Source organism: Oryx dammah, unplaced genomic scaffold (genome assembly GCF_014754425.2).
Source record: "Oryx dammah isolate SB20612 unplaced genomic scaffold, SCBI_Odam_1.1 HiC_scaffold_23, whole genome shotgun sequence".
NCBI lineage: Eukaryota > Metazoa > Chordata > Mammalia > Artiodactyla > Bovidae > Oryx > Oryx dammah.
In genome coordinates this window covers 13,448,073-13,467,998 of record NW_024070207.1, presented here as the reverse complement: position 1 = coordinate 13,467,998, position 19,926 = coordinate 13,448,073, and the positions used below count along the sequence as shown (strand labels likewise).

General features: G+C 37.5%; 1 protein-coding gene across 2 annotated transcripts in view; it reads right to left on the bottom strand.

Moving 5' to 3' along the window:
• Positions 1-7,000: 7,000 nt before the first annotated feature.
• DNAAF6 (dynein axonemal assembly factor 6) overlaps positions 7,001-19,926 on the bottom strand; it is a 47,568-nt gene continuing 34,642 nt past the window's right edge. For both annotated transcript variants that reach the window (XM_040265034.1, XM_040265033.1), the window contains exons 6-7: positions 12,131-12,216; positions 7,001-7,203 (exon numbers count right to left, since the gene is read on the bottom strand). In XM_040265034.1, the coding sequence (XP_040120968.1) occupies positions 7,074-7,203; positions 12,131-12,216 (216 nt within the window). In that variant the 3' untranslated portion in view covers positions 7,001-7,073. The remainder of the gene's footprint in view (positions 7,204-12,130; positions 12,217-19,926) is intronic.

Sequence of the window (19,926 nt, the reverse complement as noted above, 5' to 3'; positions counted from 1 at the left end):
CATGATAAGGTGATAGAAATAAATCATTAATAAATCAAGTGTATCATTAATCAAAATAAATGTAACTGGACTAAAACATGTGAATTTAAAGACAGAATCTTTGTTGCATTTAAAAATCCAAGGGCTTTCCTGGTGGCCCAGTGGTAAAGAAACTGCCTGCCAGTGCAGGAGACACAGGTTCAGTCTCTGATCTGGGAAGATCCCACATGCCATGAAGCAACTGAGCCCATGCGCCATAGCTATTGAGCCCATGCTCTAGAGCCCAGGAGCCACAACTACTGAAGCCTGTGCTCCTCAACAAGAGAAACCACTGCAGTGAGAAGCCCGCATACCACAACTAGAGTAGCAACCCCACTCCCATCACCACAAGAGAAAAGCCTGCACCGCAAAGAAGACCCAGCACAGCCAAAAATAAATAAATGAAATTACTAAAAAAGAAGAAAATCGTATAAAATAGAAGAGAAATGCTAAAATGTGGAGGATTTAAATAATTATTAAAAATTGTAAAAGTCCAAAATATGGGACTTCCTTTGTTGTCCAGTGGTTAAGATTCTGTGCTGCCAATGCAAAGGGCCCAGGTTTGATACCTGGCTGGGGAACTAAGATCCTGCATGCTACACAGCACAGCCTCAACCCCCATCCCCAAATCCAAAATTTATCTAAATTCTGTTCATAAATGTCATACCTAAAACATACAGGCATGGAAAGTGATGGGAAAAGATATGCCAGGCAAATACTAAAAAGTTGATGTTGCTATGTTAATGTTAATCAAAAAATATTTAAAGCAAAAAATATTATTAAAGATAGAGAGTGTCACAGAATATTGATGAAAGGAATAATCCACCAGGAAGACAGAACGATTTTAAGTCTGTATGCACCTAAATATATTGTCTTAAGATATATAAAGCAAAACTTGACAGAATTAAAAGGAAATATGACCAAATCTATCATCATTAGTAAATTTTAATACATCTCTTCATGTTGATACCGAAAGCAGGCCAAAAATTAACAAGAATGTATAAGATTGGAACAACATTGTTTTAAAATATTTAAGTTGAAACACAATATTATAAATAAACTATACTTCAATAAACTTAAAATATTAAAAAAACCCTTAAATTTATGTATATGTATAGAATTCTGTACCCAATAATTATAGAATCAGTTCAGTTCAGTTCAGTCGCTCAGATAAATGAGGTGATGAACAAAGCATGTGAAATGAAACAATAATTGATCATACAGTCTGTAATGGTATCTTATAATGACAAAACAAAGAGGGAAAAGTAATTACCAGAGCAACTAAAAAGAATTTTAGAAGAGAGTCTACATTCTAGGAGCGTTAATAAATTTTTACTAGATTAATAAATGGAGGTGAAGTGAGACTTGAACTCTAGTTATGGTTCAGTTCAGTTCAGTTCAGTTGCTCAGTCGTGTCCGACTCTTTGCGACCCCATGAATCGCAGCACGCCAGGCCTCCCTGTCCATCACCATCTCCAGGAGTTCACTCAGACTCACGTCCATCGAGTCAGTGATGCCATCCAGCCACCTCATCCTCAGTCGTTCCCTTCTCCTCCTGCCCCCAATCCCTCCCAGCATCAGAGTCTTTTCCAATGAGTCAACTCTTTGCATGAGGTGGCCAAAGTACTGGAGTTTCAGCTTTAGCATCCTTCCTTTCAAAGAAATCCCAGGGCCGATCGCCTTCAGATTGGACTGGTTGGATCTCCTTGCAGTCCAAGGGACTCTCAAGAGTCTTCTCCAACACCACAGTTCAAAAGCATCAATTCTTCGGCACTCAGCAGTCTTCACAGTCCAACTCTCACATCCATACATGACCACTGGAAAAACCATAGCCTTGACTAGATGGACCTTTGTTGGCAAAGTAATATCTCTGCTTTTGCATATGCTATCTAGGTTGGTCATAACTTTTCTTCCAAGGAGTAAGCGTCTTTTAATTTCATGGCTGCAGTCACCATCTGCAGTGATTTTGGAGCCCCAAAAAATAAAGTCTGACACTGTTTCCACTGTTTCCCCATCTATTTCCCATGAAGTGATGGGACCGGATGCCATGATCTTCGTTTTCTGAATGTTGAGCTTTAAGCCAACTTTTTCACTCTCCTCTTTCACTTTCATCAAGAGGCTTTTTAGTTCCTCTTCACTTTCTGCCATAAGGGTGATGTCATCTGCATATCTGAGGTTATTGATATTTCTCCCAGCAATCTTGATACCTGTTTGTGTTTCTTCCAGCCCAGCATTTCTCAGGATGTACTCTGCATTTAAGTTAAATAAGCAGGGTGACAATATACAGCCTTGACATACTCCTTTTCCTATTTGGAACCAGTCTGTTGTTCCATGTCCAGTTCTAACTGTTGCTTCCTGACCTGCATACAGATTTCTCAAGAGGCAGGTCAGGTGGTCTGGTATTCCCATCTCTTTTAGAAGTTTCCACAGTTTATTGTGATCCACACAGTCAAAGGCTTTGGCATAGTCAATAAAGCAGAAATAGATGTTTTTCTGGAACTCTCTTGCTTTTTCCATGATCCAGCGGATGTTGGCAATTTGATTTCTGGTTCCTCTGCCTTTTCTAAAACCAGCTTGAACATCAGGGAGTTCATGGTTCACATATTGTTGAAGCCTGGCTTGGAGAATTTTGAGCATTACTTTACTAGCGTGTGAGATGAGTACAACTGTGCAGTAGTTTGAGCATTCTTTTACATTGCCTTTCTTTGGGATTGAAATGAAAATTGACCTTTTCCAGTCCTGTGGCCACTGCTGAGTTTTCCAAATTTGCTGGCATATTGAGTGCAGCACTTTCTCAGCATCATCTTTCAGGATTTGAAATAGCTCCACTGGAATTCCATCACCTCCACTAGCTTTGTTTGTAGTGATGCTTTCTAAGGCCCACTTGACTTCACATTCCAGGATGTCTGGCTCTAGATGAGTGATCACACCATCGTGATTATCCAGGTCGTGAAGATCTTTTTTGCACAGTTCTTCTGTGTATTCTTATTCATTATTTAATATTCATTCTTTAAAAATACACATGGATCATTTATCACACTCTTTTATCACAATGCAATACAACTGGAATTTCCAGAAACAGATGATAAAAAAGAATGCAGTTGGAAATTAAAAGAAAGTTATAAAACCAATTTGTGTGTTATCTTCCTATTTGCAGAAAAATAATATCTATATTATGCATTAGAAAAAAAGGTTAGAAAGAAGCATTAAAAATGGTTAAGAGTGGTTTATGGTTTGTTTGCTTACAGGTGATTTTAATTTTTGCTTTATTTTTCCTTTATTTCTTTTTCTAAAGGAAAAATAAAACTTTCTGACCACACCCCCTGTCCCAGGACTAAGAGCTCTCTGCGCCAGACCCTGGTCCCGACCTGTGGTGGGAAATTTTTGCTTTATTTTTGAAGAGCTTTTCTGTATTGTTAAAGTTTCCTGCTTGGACTGTGTGCTGCTGCTGCTGCTGCTGCTGCTAAGTCGCTTCAGTCGTGTCCGACTCCGTGTGACCCCATAGACGGCAGCCCACCAGGCTCCCCCGTCCCTGGGATTCTCCAGGCAAGAACACTGGAGTGGGTTGCTATTTCCTTCTCCAATGCATGAAAGTAAAAAGTGAAGTTGCTCAGTCGTATCTGACTCCTAGCGACCCCATGGACTGCAGCCTACCAGGCTCCTCCGTCCATGGGATTTGCCAGGCAAGAGTACTGGCGTGGGATGCCATTGCCTTCTCCATGGACTGTGTAAGCATGCAGTTTTTTTTTTTTTCTAATTACAAAAAAGTCAACAATGAATTTTACTTAGGATGAAGTGTAGAATAACTTGCCTGGGTTATAGTCTCCTAAGTGGTCTCCCCATTTCCATTCTTGCCTCCAAATACATCCTTTTCTCCAAAACAGAATAAATTCAAATTCCTAACCTTAGCCTGTAAAGTTTACATGACATTGCTGCAGCCTGCATTTCCAACATTACCACCAGTCATTGCCAGGTTCATTCTACTCCAGCTACACTGACTTTCATTTCCTTGAACTCTGTGCTTCAGGTTGTTTCCGTTCTGGGTCTTCACATTTGCTATTCCTAGAAGGCAATGGCACCCCACCCCAGTACTCTTGCCTGGAAAATCCCATGGATGGAGGAGCCTGGTGGGCTACAGTCCATGGGTCGCTAAGAGTTGGACACTTCTGAGTGACTTCTTTCACTTTTCATTTTCATGCATTGGAGGAGAAAATGGCAACCCACTCTTGTTCTTGCCTGGAGAATCCCAGGGACGGGGGAGCCTGGTGGGCTGCCGTCTATGGAATCACACAGAGTTGGACACGACTGAAGCGACTTAGCAACAGCAGCAGCAGCATCTAGAAGCCCTATTACCTTCCTTCCCTCAACACTCTCTTTGCATAGTTAAATCCAAGGTATTCTCCATGTTTCAGTTGAGTATCAAATCTTTTGGGAAGCCTTTTCTTCTCTCCTTTCCCAGACTAGGTTTGGTTTTTCTGATATTCTCAAAAGCACCCTTTCTTTTCCTTCATACTAATAATAAATTTGAAAATGTGTTTATGTGTTTACTTGGTTATTGCTGGGTCTCCCTTGCTAAACTACTAACTCCATGAGGACAATGACCACATCTAGTTTGCTCATTGCTATATGCCTAGCATCTAACATAGTGCCCAGCATGTGATAAATGCTAAGTAAATATCTGTTGAAAGAATGAATTAATGAGTGCATGAATGAATGAATCTGTATAAAGTCAACCAGGGATTATAAAACCAAAAAGGGAGGTAAAGTTCATGAAGGAGAAGGTTAATAATATGCCACAATCCTGGTTCTAACTTCCAGTTCTCTGGGTCATGGCTGAGAGGCCATGAAAAATTCTGAGAAGATAAATTCCCTTTTATATTCTCTTTATCTACATTTGCTTTAATGAGGGATTCCTATTTAAAGGAGAAAAGTCCTGTGAATTAGTTTAAAAACAAACAAGAATGATAACGAAGTTGTTACTTCTGAGGCCAAAGACAGTGAAGTAGGATGATTCCTGGATGGGTATAAATTACTGGATCACGTTTCATTGTCTTGAAGCTCTGTTTCATTATAAAACTGATATACTATCACATAACCAAAGCCTGATTCAAGTTGACCTGGACATGCTCTATCTTCTTTTCCAGGGACAAGTTGTACACATTGTCAGTTTGAATAATAATGGTCTTTGTAATTAGGGCCAGTACACGGGAAAAAAAAGATACAATTTCCACTGACTCACTGTTGCTCTCTAAAGAAGAAAATATTGGTTGCTGTTTAGGCTTATCAGAGTTTAAAGTTTAGGGTGTAATCTTAAATTCTTAAAATACAGCTTTTTAAAAAGATATTATGAAAGCAAAGTAGGACACTCTTGATTCTGTAACATCATGGACTTAAATTCACAGACACTAATTTCCTTTCAGTTAAAACCACTCTCAACTCCTGCCTCTACAGAAGAAAATCATAGTGGTAATTTCAAAGTCAAATTCTCTGCAAGAATTTAGTGTCTTAACACAACCACTTTTCCCCAAATCTCAGTCTTTTCCTTTTACTTGATCTAGTCACAAACTAGATGCTTAGTTGCTGCTGCTGCTAAGGCACGTCAGTCGTGTCTGACTCTGCGCGACCCCATAGACAGCAGCCCACCAGGATTCCCCGTCCCTGGGATTCTGCAGGCAAGAACACTGGAGTGGGTTGCCATTTCCTTCTCCAATGCATGAAAGTGAAAAGTGAATGTGAAGTCACTCAGTCATGTCCAACTCTTAGCAACCCCATGGACTGCAGCCTATCAGGTTCCTCCGTAGTTGTATGTATAATTAAGCTTAGAAAATATCTGCTTGAGTATTTAGCTCACATCACATCATAATAGCTCACATCTTTCCATTATCTCTTTTCAAAACTTACCCCCAGGTAACTCCAGATTTCTGCAATGATGTGTGAGACCGTCACAACAATTTTAAAATATGATTTATTCATAAATAATTCTAAAATAAACTTATGAGATATAGTACAGAAGAGGCAGGGCACATTGACATAATTCATAAAATAAGTATGTCCAATTATGAATAAATATAGGAAATGAGAGATAATAGTATTTGTAAATGCGCCACATTTTCTTTGTATTCAAGCATCAAGGAATTCAACTGCTAAATATAAACACAGTATCCCAAAAGGCATTTTTAATAATTAGTGCACAGAAGGAAAATATTTTAACCTAAATAGATCCAAACACTGAGAACAAGACCGAGGAAGCCGAATAACACTGTGTGTTCAAGAGTATTTCTTATTCAAGTAAAACAAGTTGTTAGTATATGGTGCATCAAACTATTTATGTGTTAGTTATGTGTGTTAGTTGCTCAGTCATGCCCGACTCTTTGTGATTCCGTGGACTGCAGTCCACCAGGCTCCTCTGTCCATGAGATTTTCCAGGCAACGATATTGGAGTGGGTTGCCATTTCCTTCTCCAGGGGATCTTCCAACCCAGGGATCCAACCCTGGTCTCTTGCACTGCAGGCAGATTCTTTACCGACTGAGCCACAAGGGAAGTCTTGTATATTTATAATCCTCTGTTATTTGTATGTTCCTGAACAATAGTGAGAGCCTAAACAAAGAACACTAGAAATCCTTTGATTAAATAAAAAAGGAAACCAATTAAACTTTTCTGGTGATAATAATGACCAATTCCTATGTTACTGATTGTATCATGGTATAATCAAATGGCTTAAGGCCTTTAGACTATTGAAGTAAGTGGACCAACCATTTCATGGTCATATTTCAGTTATTTAAATGACATGTAGCAATCTAACTGGTTAACCTGTAAATTCCATCCAGCTATCACTATAAAAATGGGATAGCTTATTAGTATGAGAAAACACTATTTCCTACTAGATTAATAGAAATGACTGTAAATGATCAGAATAGCACTAGAATTGAATATAAGCCCTTTTTTCAATATGTCAGAATAATAAAGAGAAGACAGAAAACATTAATTTTTTCAAAGTTTTTTTTAATTTTTTAATCAGTGTTATTTGCCACTTTTCATCCTTGTCCATACTGTTTCAGAAGAAATTAATGAAATCCAACTCTCGTTTCATAGTCATAGTGACTTCAAGAGTCTCAGTATCAAGTATATAGAAGGCGTTGGCACTGCTGCAGTCCACAGGATGGGGAAGGGTTAACAGCAGCTTCCTGAAAAACAAAATAAAAACCTAGAACCAGTGACATCAAGAAGATACCACTTTTAATAAAGGCAATGGGAAGCAATATATATCATCACAATGTTAGGAACCAAAAAACTAGACAGTATGAATACTGTATCAAAAATATGCCTGCTGCTGCTGCTGCTGCTGCTAAGTTGCTTCAGTCGTGTCCGACTCTGTGCGACCCCATAGACGGCAGCCCATCAGGCTCCTCCGCCCCTGGGATTCTCCAGGCAAGAACACTGGAGTGGGTTGCCATTTCCTTCTCCAAAAATATGCCTAATTAACACAAACAGTATACCATTTTTTTTTTTGGCCCTAAAAATCCAAGCAGCGGTTTGGACCACCCCTCAATGCAGGAGACTTAAGAGACTCGGATTTGATCCCTGGGTTGGGAAGATCCCCTGGAGGAGGGCATGGCACCCCACTCCAGTATTCTTGCCTGGAGAATCCCATGGATAGAGGAGCCTGGCAGGCTACAGTCCATAGGGTCACAAAGAGACAGACAAGATTGAAGTGCCTTAGCAAGCAAGTAAGCTGTTTTTTGTAAATTGCCCTCATTTTGCATTATATAAACATCGTCTCAGGCTATGTTTATTGGCACAGAAATAAAACCACTGCAACTTTGAGTTGTTTGGATGGATCTGCTGCCAGTCATCCTTATGTGCAGAAGAAATGCGGCTGCCTGACAGAGATCTGAAGTTCGAACAGTTCTACAAGAATTCTGCTAACATTACTTTAAACTGAGTCTCTGCTCCAGGTGTACTTATTGAAATTCAGGCCTGCAGTGATTTCAATACCGAATCAATGAAAGTGCTTTCTTTTGTTTGCCTCTGGTTCTTTCTACTTTACATTGACAGAAATTTCCTGTGAGAGACTGCTGAGTGTAGTTTGTAGTTTATGGCTCAGTTGCTGGATAGCTGTATGCTTCAGACGCATGGCTGGGATGAGACATCCATAAATATGTCATAGTGGTATGAATCTGAATTATGCATGGGGTCAGCACATGCTGGTATCTGAAGAAAATTAAATACATGAAGCACTTGTTACCTCACATTCTCAACAGAGAAGCCTTGAGGATTTCTATAAAAAGTGGACAGAAAAGCTCTTTTAGGAGGTATAAGATCCAAATTGGTAAAGGAATATGGTAATTTGGGTAACTTTTAGGGGGTACTTATTGAATACTTGTACAAAGAACTAGTATTTGAAAACAAAATCCTGGAAAATCAATCTCCTCATTACTCATTTGCAAAGACCTAAATTCAGGAAACTGGGCGCATTAAGTATTTATCACACAGCTCTGGAACCTAAAGGAGAAGTTTTCTGTTATTTTTGTTCCATTCCAGATATTTGGGGTAGAAGAAACAATTCTCTCCACTTGAAGTAATGAAATTGCAATGTATTTTAATATACCCTGTAATATTTGGAATCTTAAAAAAAAGTGGGTGCAAAAACCATGTAGAGTCCATCTTTTCTTTCTTTCTTTTTTTTTTTTTTTTTTTGACTGTGCCATGAAGCTTGCAGGATCTTAGTTCCCCGACCAGGGATTAAACCTGGCTCTTGGAAGTAAAAGTGCCAAGTTCTAACCACTGGACAGCCAGGGAGTTCCTGAGAGTCCATCTTTTTAAAGTTGTTTACAACATAGGTTGTACTAGAGTTAGATTTGCTTCATCCCTTATCCTACAAATGATAATATATTCACTTTTAAAAGAAAGCAAAGCTCAGTGGTGACAGTTTCATTGCACTAAGAGACAACTATAAATCAGCTGAAGAAGTTCCAATGATAATGTGCACTTCTCTGTCCAGAGAGAAATAACTTAAAAAAAAGAGTTAGTGGCCATTGGAATGATGCATCCATCCCTGCATTTTTGTCTAGTCCTTAGTAGTATAGCTTCACATACAAAAATTTTGAGTAGAAACTGTGTAACTTATTTAGGCTCTTAAAAGAAGGAAAGTATTATTTGTTGAGTGAATGAATAAATGAATGAAAAGCAAATAGGTCACTACAAAATGATATTTGAATAACTAGTATAGATCAGTACTATAATAAAATATGAATGAACATTTAAACCCAATCTCTCTGCCTTTACATTGAAAAATATTTGCTTTTTAAGAAGCTAAAGTTTAGTCACTGATCAAATGTTTATCTAGTGTTAAATGGATAACCAACAAGGTCCTACTATGTAGCACAGCAAACTCTGCTCAATGTTATGTGGTACCCTGGATAGGAGAGAAGTTTGGAGGAGAATGGAAACATGCATATGTTTGGCTGAGTCCTTTCGCTGTCCACCTAAAACTATCACAATATTGTTAATTGGCTATACTCCAATACAAAATAAAAAGTAAAAAAAAAGTCTCTCCAGTGTTGCTTTTCTTTAGAAATTATTTAAATGCAAATAATAATATATGAAAGTTAAAACAAAAAAATTATCTATACAGTGAATTCTAGTTTAGAGACTTACATGTTTACATTTATATTAGAGAATTCAAGTTGATGTTTCTTGCCAAGAGATTTAAATATACAACAACCTTGTTCTGTGCATATTCACATAATGCACATTTTATTTTATGTAGTTTATGAATTATTTGATTTACATATCTGGGCTTAAAAAAGATATGGCCTTTTTAAGGTTTCCTGTTGGAGATGTACGTATTTTCAAAGAAAGCAGAAACAGCTACTGAGCTGCAATTCACTATTCCATTTAGAAAACTTTTTTTTAGGTGTTTATGCCTTTGAATATCAGTCAATTCAATTAAATCAAAGGAGCACAGCAAAGGTGAGATAATCTAAAGTAACACACAACCAGAAATCAACTCATATTTATCTTTAGAATGTGTTTTTATTATCACATTCAAGGAATTCATTGAAGATATTCTTAGAATCCATCTTAAAAAATAATGAAACCCCGTATGAAGATAAAGTCCAGAGATTTTGAGACATTATACAATTTCCCCTATCTTTCTTCCTTTCTATCTACCCTGTTGGGAATCTATATGCCAAAACAACAAGTTTTTTAAAATGAAGGATTCAGCAAACATTTCTTTTCATTTTATAATGCTAAAAATCTGGGTTTTATTCATAATTTTAATGCAATTGACTATCAATAGACTGATATCTAGTCAATTTAGTTAAAATAATTCCACTCATTTTCCCTTATAGGTACATGAACAGAATGTCCACTGTTATGCTTTTTGAAACCAGTAAGCATAGTGTTACAGGGTGTCAAAGTTAGAAACTAAAGAAAGTAGATGTGAATATTAGCAAACTCAAAGCAAGACACATTTCCAATAATACAAGTTCAGATAAAAACAGGGCTCCAAAGAATGTTCGAGTTTTTAGGAAAAGTGATAAAAATTTTAATTCTCTCTTCTCTCTTCTATCTTAATGACCTTTTTCTTAACAGACAGTACTTTTATGTGCTGAGCATTTAATATATAAGTACTGTATGATCCAAATGACCTACTGCAGCCCACATTCTATTTGGAAAAATATCTCTGTGTGAGTCTTTCATTTAGTGGGCTTTGAAAGATATCTGGAATGACAGCATAGCCAGAGCAGCTGCCTAAAGATTGATGGAGGCAGTGAGAACCTCTACGGGAATGGAAATTAACTCCATGGTGTGTAGATGTGTCTGTGCTTTTAACAAGTGCACAAATATCATGGAAGATTGACTGCTCATTTAACCAACTTCCCTTGCAAAGGTTGTGTGGAAAAAGTAAATGTGTATATAGCATGTAATGAAAAAATTACTATATTCCTTGATGTCAATGGTGAAATAAGGAATGTGATTTTCATAACATGAGATAATTTTTGAGTAAACACATTTAAAAAATTATATTAAGTAAGGAGAAAATATTTGATATGTATTCCTCTGTAGGTCATTTGTGGTTAAATTCCTCTATTGTAGAAATCAAGGTTAAGCTATGCATGTACATTGATGTGTTTACACATAGAAGTCTTTTGTAGCAGAGATCTAATTTTGTTATTTTCTCAAAGCCCTATGATCAATAGAGAAGAACTATAGGTACCGATAATGGAAGGAAGATAATATGCTAGCATCTGACTGCTCCCCACACCCATTTTGAAATGTCTATGACTTAACAGAGAAAGGACCACTGCAGTCAACCAAGTGTGCTAACTGCTATACATCCAGCTGAAAAGTGAACAAAGTAGTGAGATATTCAGATATTTTATCTAGCACATGCCAGGTTGTATCAATTCCTTCCTTATATAGTTAGTTTTGAGAGACAGGGTTGATTTATCTAGGTTTCAGGGTAAACATTTTATCAGAATTTTATCTTATATATTGTGTTTGGGGAACATGATTTGAACTTGTATAATAACAAGACTATTTTTGAAAATATCAAATGTTTAATTGAATTATTCCATTATCATCTGCATTAACTTAAAATGTTCATGCAACTTGAGGATCCAGTGATAAATTAGCTGTTAGATTTTTGTTTTAAGTAATTGATAAGACTTTTAATTGATTTTGAGATGAATATGATCAAACAACCTTAGAGCCCCACAATATCTAAAATGTTTAAAGATTGTTCTTTCATGCCATCACTGTACCAAAATATCACATGCAAGACTTATAACTTAAAGAGATTTTCACCTCTAGCTATTTTTCGTCACAGATAAGCAAACTGTATCTGAATGTCAGGACTATGTTTTGGTGTTATCAACCTACTCCAAATCTATGCCTGCAAAGTGGTAAAAAAATCTAGGTATTTACAAATATATTTACGTTTATATTAACCAGATCAAACATCTGAATGATTAACTGACTTTTTCACTTTTCTTCTGACTTTGGGGGTGATACAAAATAACTACATACACTTTTATAAAGGATATTGACTAAAGATTCATTAATATTATAACATTCATTATTCTAGCTCCAAGTTTTACTCACTTATTCGGAGTACGGAGGTCAAGGATCGTCTCCTGAATGTCAACTTTAATATCAGAAGGGTTGGTGTTTGGTAGTTTAATTTTCACCTGAAAGAAAAAATGAGAAGAAAAATACTGTTGTCTTGAAGAACAATTTGAAGAGTCCAATAAAATAAGAGGGAATGAGAACTAAAATTTATTTAAATGCCGACTATGTACCAGACTCTGCTCTTATAACAATCTCGAGAAGCAGTGTTTATTACCTTCATTTTACAGATGGAGAAACCAAGATACAGAGAAGTTTAGTGAGTGAACCAAGGCAACCATCTGTAATTTGACTAAGATGATCTGTCTTCAAAGTTATTATTGAAACACTTTGGTTACATGCCAGTACCTTCATTGCTTGAAGGTGCATGCTAGTACACCTGCTAGAGCTGGGAACCTTCCACTACCTATATATCACTGGGTACTTTGTATAAAAAATGGTTAGTTCTCATGTTGGGTGTGGGTTGGTGATGCTATGTTGTAGTCTCCTGGCGTAAACTCCCATGCCACATTTCCTAGAGAAATGTAGGAGTCCAGAAAACTAGCTAACATAACAAAAGAGAAACAACAATATGACCACTACTCAAAAAATGGGACTATTTATTAATTTAGTAAGATTTCACTCAAAACTGTCTCATCTCAATTACCACATGGCCCAGCAATTCAACTCCTGAGTATATATATATATATATGTCTGTGTGTGTATTCAAGAGCATTAAAAACAACCACTCAAACAAAAATAAATACATAATGTTTTTGTTCAGGGCAGCATTATTCACAATAGCCAAAAGGCATAAAAAACCCAAATGCGCATCAACCGATGAATGGATAAACAAAATGTAATCTATCCCTACCGTGGAGTATTATTCAGCCATAAAATGGAATGAAATACTATTACATGAATGATCCTTGAAAACATTAAGCTAAAAAGCCACATATTGTAGGATTCTAGTTATCTGGAATATTCAGAATAGGCAAATCTATAGAGAATGAAAACAGATCGGTGGTTACTGGAGGGACTGGGGAAGGAGAAAAGAGGTGTGACAAAAGGATTTCCTTTTGGGTTGATGAAAATGTTCTGGAATTAGATAGTGGTGACGGTTGTGCAACATTCTGAGCACGCTACATGTCACTAATGGTAAATTGTATATTATGTGTATTTTATCACAATACAAGTCTCATCTCTAACTCTAATTCATCCTCTTTTCAATAGAAGTTGACCTCTCTCTCGGCATATAGTTTCCATAAACAACTTTAAGTTAAATTATGAAGTCTTCAAAATATGAGCTAGAAGACTTGAAATTATGAACATCTGTTGAGTTCAGAGCTGGAATAGCAAGGATAAAAGCAATACATTATGAAGGAAATACCTATCAAATAAATAGTGGGAAAAATCAGAATTACTTCAGTTCAGTTCAGTTCGGTTCAGTCGCTCAGTCATGTCTGACTCTGTGACCCCGTGAATCACAGCACACCAGGCCTCCCTGTCCATCACCAACTCCCGGACTTCACTCAGACTCATGTCCATCGAGTCAGTGATGCCATCCAGCCACCTCATCCTCTGTCGTCCCCTTCTCCTCCTGCCCCCAATCCCTCCCAGCATCAAAGTATTTTCCAATGAGTCAACTCTTCGCATGAGGTGGCCAAACTACTGGAGTTTCAGCTTTAGCATCATTCCTTCCAATGAACACCCAGGACGGATCTCCTTCAGAATGCACTGGTTGGATCTCCTTGCAGTCCAAGGGACTCTCAAGAGTCTTCTCTAAAACCACAGTTCAAAAGCATCAATTCTTCAGGGCTCAGCTTTCTTCACAGTCCAACTCTCACATCCATACATGACTACTGGAAAAACCATAGCCTTGACTAGATGGACCTTTGTTGGCAAAGTAATATCTCTGCTTTTGAATATGCTATCTAGGTTGGTCATAACTTTTCTTCCAAGGAGTAAGCGTCTTTTAATTTCATGGCTGCAGCCCCCAAAAGTAAAGTCTGACACTGTTTCCACTGTTTCCCCATCTATTTCCCATGAAGTGATGGGACCAGATGCCATGATCTTCGTTTTCTGAATGTTGAGTTTTAAGCCAACTTTTTCACTCTCCTCTTTCACTTTCATCAAGAGGCTTTTTAGTTCCTCTTCACTTTCTGCCATAAGGGTGGTGTCATCTGCATATCTGAGGTTATTGATATTTCTCCCGGCAATCTTGATTCCTTCTTGTGCTTCTTCCCAGTCCAGCGTTTCTATGATGTACTCTGCATATAAGTTATATAAGCAGGGTGACAATATACAGCCTTGACATACTCCTTTTCCTATTTGGAACCAGTCTGTTGTTCCATGTCCAGTTCTAACTGTTGCTTCCTGACCTGCATACAGATTTCTCAAGAGGCAGGTCAGGTGGTCTGGTATTCCCATCTCTTTCAGAATTTTCCACAGTTTATTGTGATCCACACAGGCAAAGGCTTTGGCATAGTCAATAAAGCAGAAATAGATGTTTTTCTGGAACTCTCTTGCTTTTTCGATGATCCAGCAGATGTTGGCAATTTGATCTCTGGTTCCTCTGCCTTTTCTAAAACCAGCTTGAACATCTGGAAGTTCACTGTTCACATAGTGCTGAAGCCTGGTTTGGAGAATTTTGAGCATTACTTTACTAGCATGTGAGATGAGTGCAATTGTGTGGTAATCTGAGCATTCTTTGGCATTGCCTTTCTTTGGAATTGGAATGAAAACTGACCTTTTCCAGTCCTGTGGCCACTGCTGAGTTTTCCAAATTTGCTGGCATATTGAGTGCGGCACTTTCACAGCATCATCTTTCAGGATTTGAAACAGCTCAACTGGAATTCCATCACCTCCACTAGCTTTGTTCCTAGTGGTGCTTTCCAAGGCCCACTTGACTTCACATTCCAAGATGTCTGGCTCTAGATGAGTGATCACACCATCGTGATTATCTGGGTCATGACGATCTTTCTTGTACAGTTCTTCTGTGTGTTCTTGCCACCTCTTCTTAATATCTTCTGCTTCTGTTAGGTCCATACCATTTCTGTCCTTTATCGAGCCCATCTTTGCATGAAATGTTCCCTTGGTATCTCTAATTTTCTTGAAGAGATCTCTAGTCTTTCCCATTCTGTTGTTTTCCTCTATTTCTTTGCAATGATTGCTGAGGAAGGCTTTCTTATCTCTCCTTGCTATTCTTTGGAAGTCTGCATTCAGATGCTTATATCTTTCCTTTTCTCCTTTGCTTTTCACTTCTCTTCTTTTCACAGCTATTTGTAAGGCCTCCTCAGACAGTCATTTTGCTTTTTTGCCTTTCTTTTCCATGGGGATGGTCTTGATCCGTCTCCTGTACAATGTCACGAACCTCCGTCCATAGTTCATCAGGCACTCTATCTATCAGATCTAGTCCCTTAAGTCTATTTCTCACTTCCACTGTACAAGAAGCTTAAAATAGGCAATAGTGTTTTCACAATATAAAGTATGTGAATAAATACACATCTGTGAGTTATATTTTACTTTATTAAATCTGTATATAAACAAACATTTGTAAATAGAACTCTGGGGGTCCTACCATCTAAATGTATCCTTTGGTTCATATTTTCATTAAACAAAGAATTACCTCCTAATTTATATTTTGAAAATCAAATCTAAAATAGAGATGCTTTTAATGAGAGAAACAGAACATTTCTCAAAGAGGTAGTTATAGGGGCTCAAATTAAATGAGCAGTCTATTGGACAAGAAAGACCAATTTTTACCACAATATCATTCAGCTAGGATAGTCGGGTTGACATGTTCTTTAGTTGCCAGATGACTCATTTCACTTGGACTCAGAAATATAAAAATTTTTCTTTAGTTATGTTTATATCTTTCAAGAGTTGAAATGACATTTGAGTTTTAAAAAAATGACTTACATGAAATTTTGATGCAACTTTTGGGTAGAAACTTCAAAGTGGTTCTTAAAATTGTTTGCAAATCTAGTTAAGGGTAATTCAGAAACAACTCAGTAATTTTTCCTTTTGAGGAAATTAAAATTGTGTACTAAAATGGTTTCACAGGAGAGACAAGAGAAAGAACAAATTAAGTGGACTGGTACACATTAATATCTCATAAAGTAGAAGATTCAGTGAAGAGTCAACAGAAAGACTCCTCCTGAAACATAAATCAGACTTCTTCAAAAATACTTTTAATGAATACCTGGAAAATAGTCATGGCTATTATTGACTTAGAACTGACTATACCCAAGATCTAATGTGTCCAGTATTAGTAAACACAGTATTTCACTGACCAAAGGAATTGATGTTCCTCTCTTTACATAGGATACAAATTGAATTCATTTCAAAGAAAAATTATTTTAATAGGTAACTAAGGAAAACTGATAAAAATTTCATTGGCAAATTTTCGACCTTTTGGGAGATCAACCTTTGGAGTCAAATTTGGGCTTGAATTCTGGTTCTGTCACCTATTGTTAGGGTGTTGCAAAACTAATTGCGGTTTCAGACTGAATTTTAAGTCATTATAACTAGGCTCAAACTCATCTTTATTAATCAAAATAAGGACCATTACAATCAACACATTTTTGCCAACAAGAAATAAGTTGATTTAATCCTGTAGCATAAAAATCCATGCTTCGAGATTTGACAAACTCTTGGAAAACATTTTCTACATCCTACTGGTTGTGGAAGCATATTCCCTGAAAAAAACTGTCAAGATGCTTGAAGAAGTGGTAGTCAGTTGGCAAGAAGTCAGGGGAATATGTCAGATGAGGCAAAACTTCATAGCCCAATTCGTTCAACTTTTGAAGTGCTGGTTGTGTGACATGCAGTCAGGCATTGTCGTGAAGAACTGGGCCTTTTCTGTTGACCAATGCCACCTGCAGATGTTGCAATTTTCAGTGCATCTCATTGACTTGCTCTGAGAATACTTCTCAGATGTAATGGTTTTGACGGATTCAGAAAGATGGATCAGGCTGGCAGCAGACCACCAGTGACCATGACCTTTTTTTTTGGTGGAAATTTGGCTTTGGGAAGTGATTTGGAGCTTCTTCTTGGTCCAACCACTGAGCTGGTCGTTGCCAGTTTGTCATATAAAATTCACTTTTCGTCACACGCCACAATCCGATCGAGAAATGGTTTGCTGTTGTGAAGAGTAAGAGAAGACAACACGACAAAATGATTTTTTTATTTGCAATCAGCTCATGAGACACCCACTTATCAAGCTTTTTAACCTTTCCAATTTGCTTCAAATGCTCAACGACCGTAGAATGGTCGATGTTGATTTCTTCAGCAACATCTTGTGTAGCTGTAAGAGGATCAGCTTCAATGATCCTTTCAATTGGTTGCTGTCAAATTCTGAAGGGTGGCCACTATGCTCCTCATCTTCAAGGCTCTCATCGCCTTTGCAAAACTTCTTGAACTACCAGTGCACTGTACATTCATTAGCAGTTCCTGGGCCAAATGTATCGTTCACGTTGTGAGTTGTCTCTGATGCTTTATGACTCATTTTCAACTCAAATATGAAAATTGCTTGAATTTGCTTTTTGTCTAACATTATTCCCATAGTCCAAAATTAATATAAAATAAACATTAAGTAATAAGTCATTTCCCTGGGTCTTTAAGATTCCCTGGAGAAGGGCATGGCAAGCCACTCCTGTATTCTTGCTTGGAGAATCCCCATGGACAGAGGAGCCTGGTGAGCTGAAGTCCATGTGGTCACAAAGAGTCAGACACAACTGAAGCGACTTAGCGTGCATGCAAAGTCATTAGCAAGAAAAGCATAAAGTGAGAAATGCACATTGAAATGATGTACAACATAACCACATTTATTAAGAATGTATTTTAACATCAAATGGCAAATTTCAACAATGCAAAAACTGCAGTTATGTTTGTACCAACCTAATAGTTACCGTTTATTAGTTATCTATTGTGGTATAACCAAAACCAATTATACCTCCTCCCTCCTTAATTTATGACTCAAAAACAACAATAAACATTTATTATCTTATATATATTCCATAGGTTAGAAATTCAGAAGTGGCTTAGTTAGTTAGTTCTGTCTTAGGTAGGGTCTATCATGAGTTTGTGTTCACGATATTGGCTGAGCTGCAGATATCTGAAGGTTTTACTGGGGCTAGAGAATCTGCCTCCAGATGACTCACTCACATATCTGATGGCAAGAGAACTCAGTATTAAGGGAATCACTGATCAAAACAACCTACACTGGCTAGGCACCATAGTAACCATGTGTATGAGTTATCTTACAACAGGAGGTCCTGGTAAAGAATGTTGAACTAACAAGCTACCACCAACAGGAAGAATTCAGGAAAGGTCAAAAGGAGAGAGGAGATGCTAGTTCATATGTCCTACCAACCTCCCAGAATCCTTCTCACTGGAATCCATCTTGGCTGAGCAATACACCATTAGGAAGGACCCTGAGTCAGAATGATTGGCCAGAGACAACCCAGAAACTAACTCCATTACTATAAACCAAAGACTGTGAGCCACGTGGCAGAGAAGTTCTATGTTCCCTTACCCTGCTACTCTCCACCCAGGCACCCCTTCCCAATAGTCTCTTGCTTTGTCAGCATGTGTGTCTCTTCAGATAATTCATTTCCAAGCGTTAGACAAGAGCCCACTCTCGGGCCCTTGAAGGAGTTCCTCTTCCTGCAACATCAGTTCTTCACCACATAGACTTCTCAATAGGACTTAGGGCCGTGACTGTCCTTATGACACAACAGCTGTCTTCTCCCGAGTGAATGATCCAAAAGTGTGAGACAGAAGGCATGCCTTTTTCAGAAATGTAGCCTCAGAAGTTGTATACTTTCATTTCTATGATATCCTAGTGGTTATACAGGTCAGCCCCATTCGATGTGAGAGTGGAATACACAAAAGGAAGAATATCAGAAGGTGAGAATCATTATGGGCCATCTCAAAGCCTGACTACCGCTGTACCCAACACTAACTTCAGTTTACACTTCTGCTTTCCAGCCATGTGGATAAAACAGGAAAAGAGTCCACTAATTTAAAGTTTGTGAGATTCCTTCTTTCCACTTTCAGCTTGTCTTCAGGAAAGTAGTCAAAACTACTTATTCAGGCTCTTTAGGAATTCACTTTGAGGCTTTCCTGGAAATGGGTAAATGTAGGTCAAGTTGCTTACCAATTGTTTTCACTGTCATTCATTTATTCTCCCCTATGTGTTGTAACAGAGCTAGCTTAATATGTCAAAGCTTTTGGGAGTGGGGTCATTAATGTGAGATTTTCATTTTGAGGTTTAAATTTCCTCTTTATTGATTTATTCTTTTGTTAGATTTATATGACAAGATGGTTCTTAAAGACGGTATATTCCTATAATCTGTAAGTAATTAATATAGACTTTCCAGGTCCTCTAATAAGTGTCTTTGATCATATTCTAAGTTGTTTGAAAATCAAAATGAGAAAGTCAAGTAGCAAATGTTTGTTAGAAATCAACCATTTTAGGCTTTCTCCTGAACTATCACTTCCTGAATGCCAGAACAGAAGAATAAGTGATACATACCTTATATATGTGACTTGACTAATCTATGAGATGTACTGAAATTTTAGTGAAGCTTAATGTATACAGAAAAATTTGAAATACAGCAACCACCTCCAGTATATTTGATTCTCAACAAAGAAGTTAAGACTATATGAGTTTCCATTTGAAACACAAAAATATTAGGAGATTTTTGATTAACAGAAATGTTTGGTTAAGTCTCATTTTGAATTGCTTCAGTGATTTAACTTCCCATTGTTTACCTATAGAAACACAT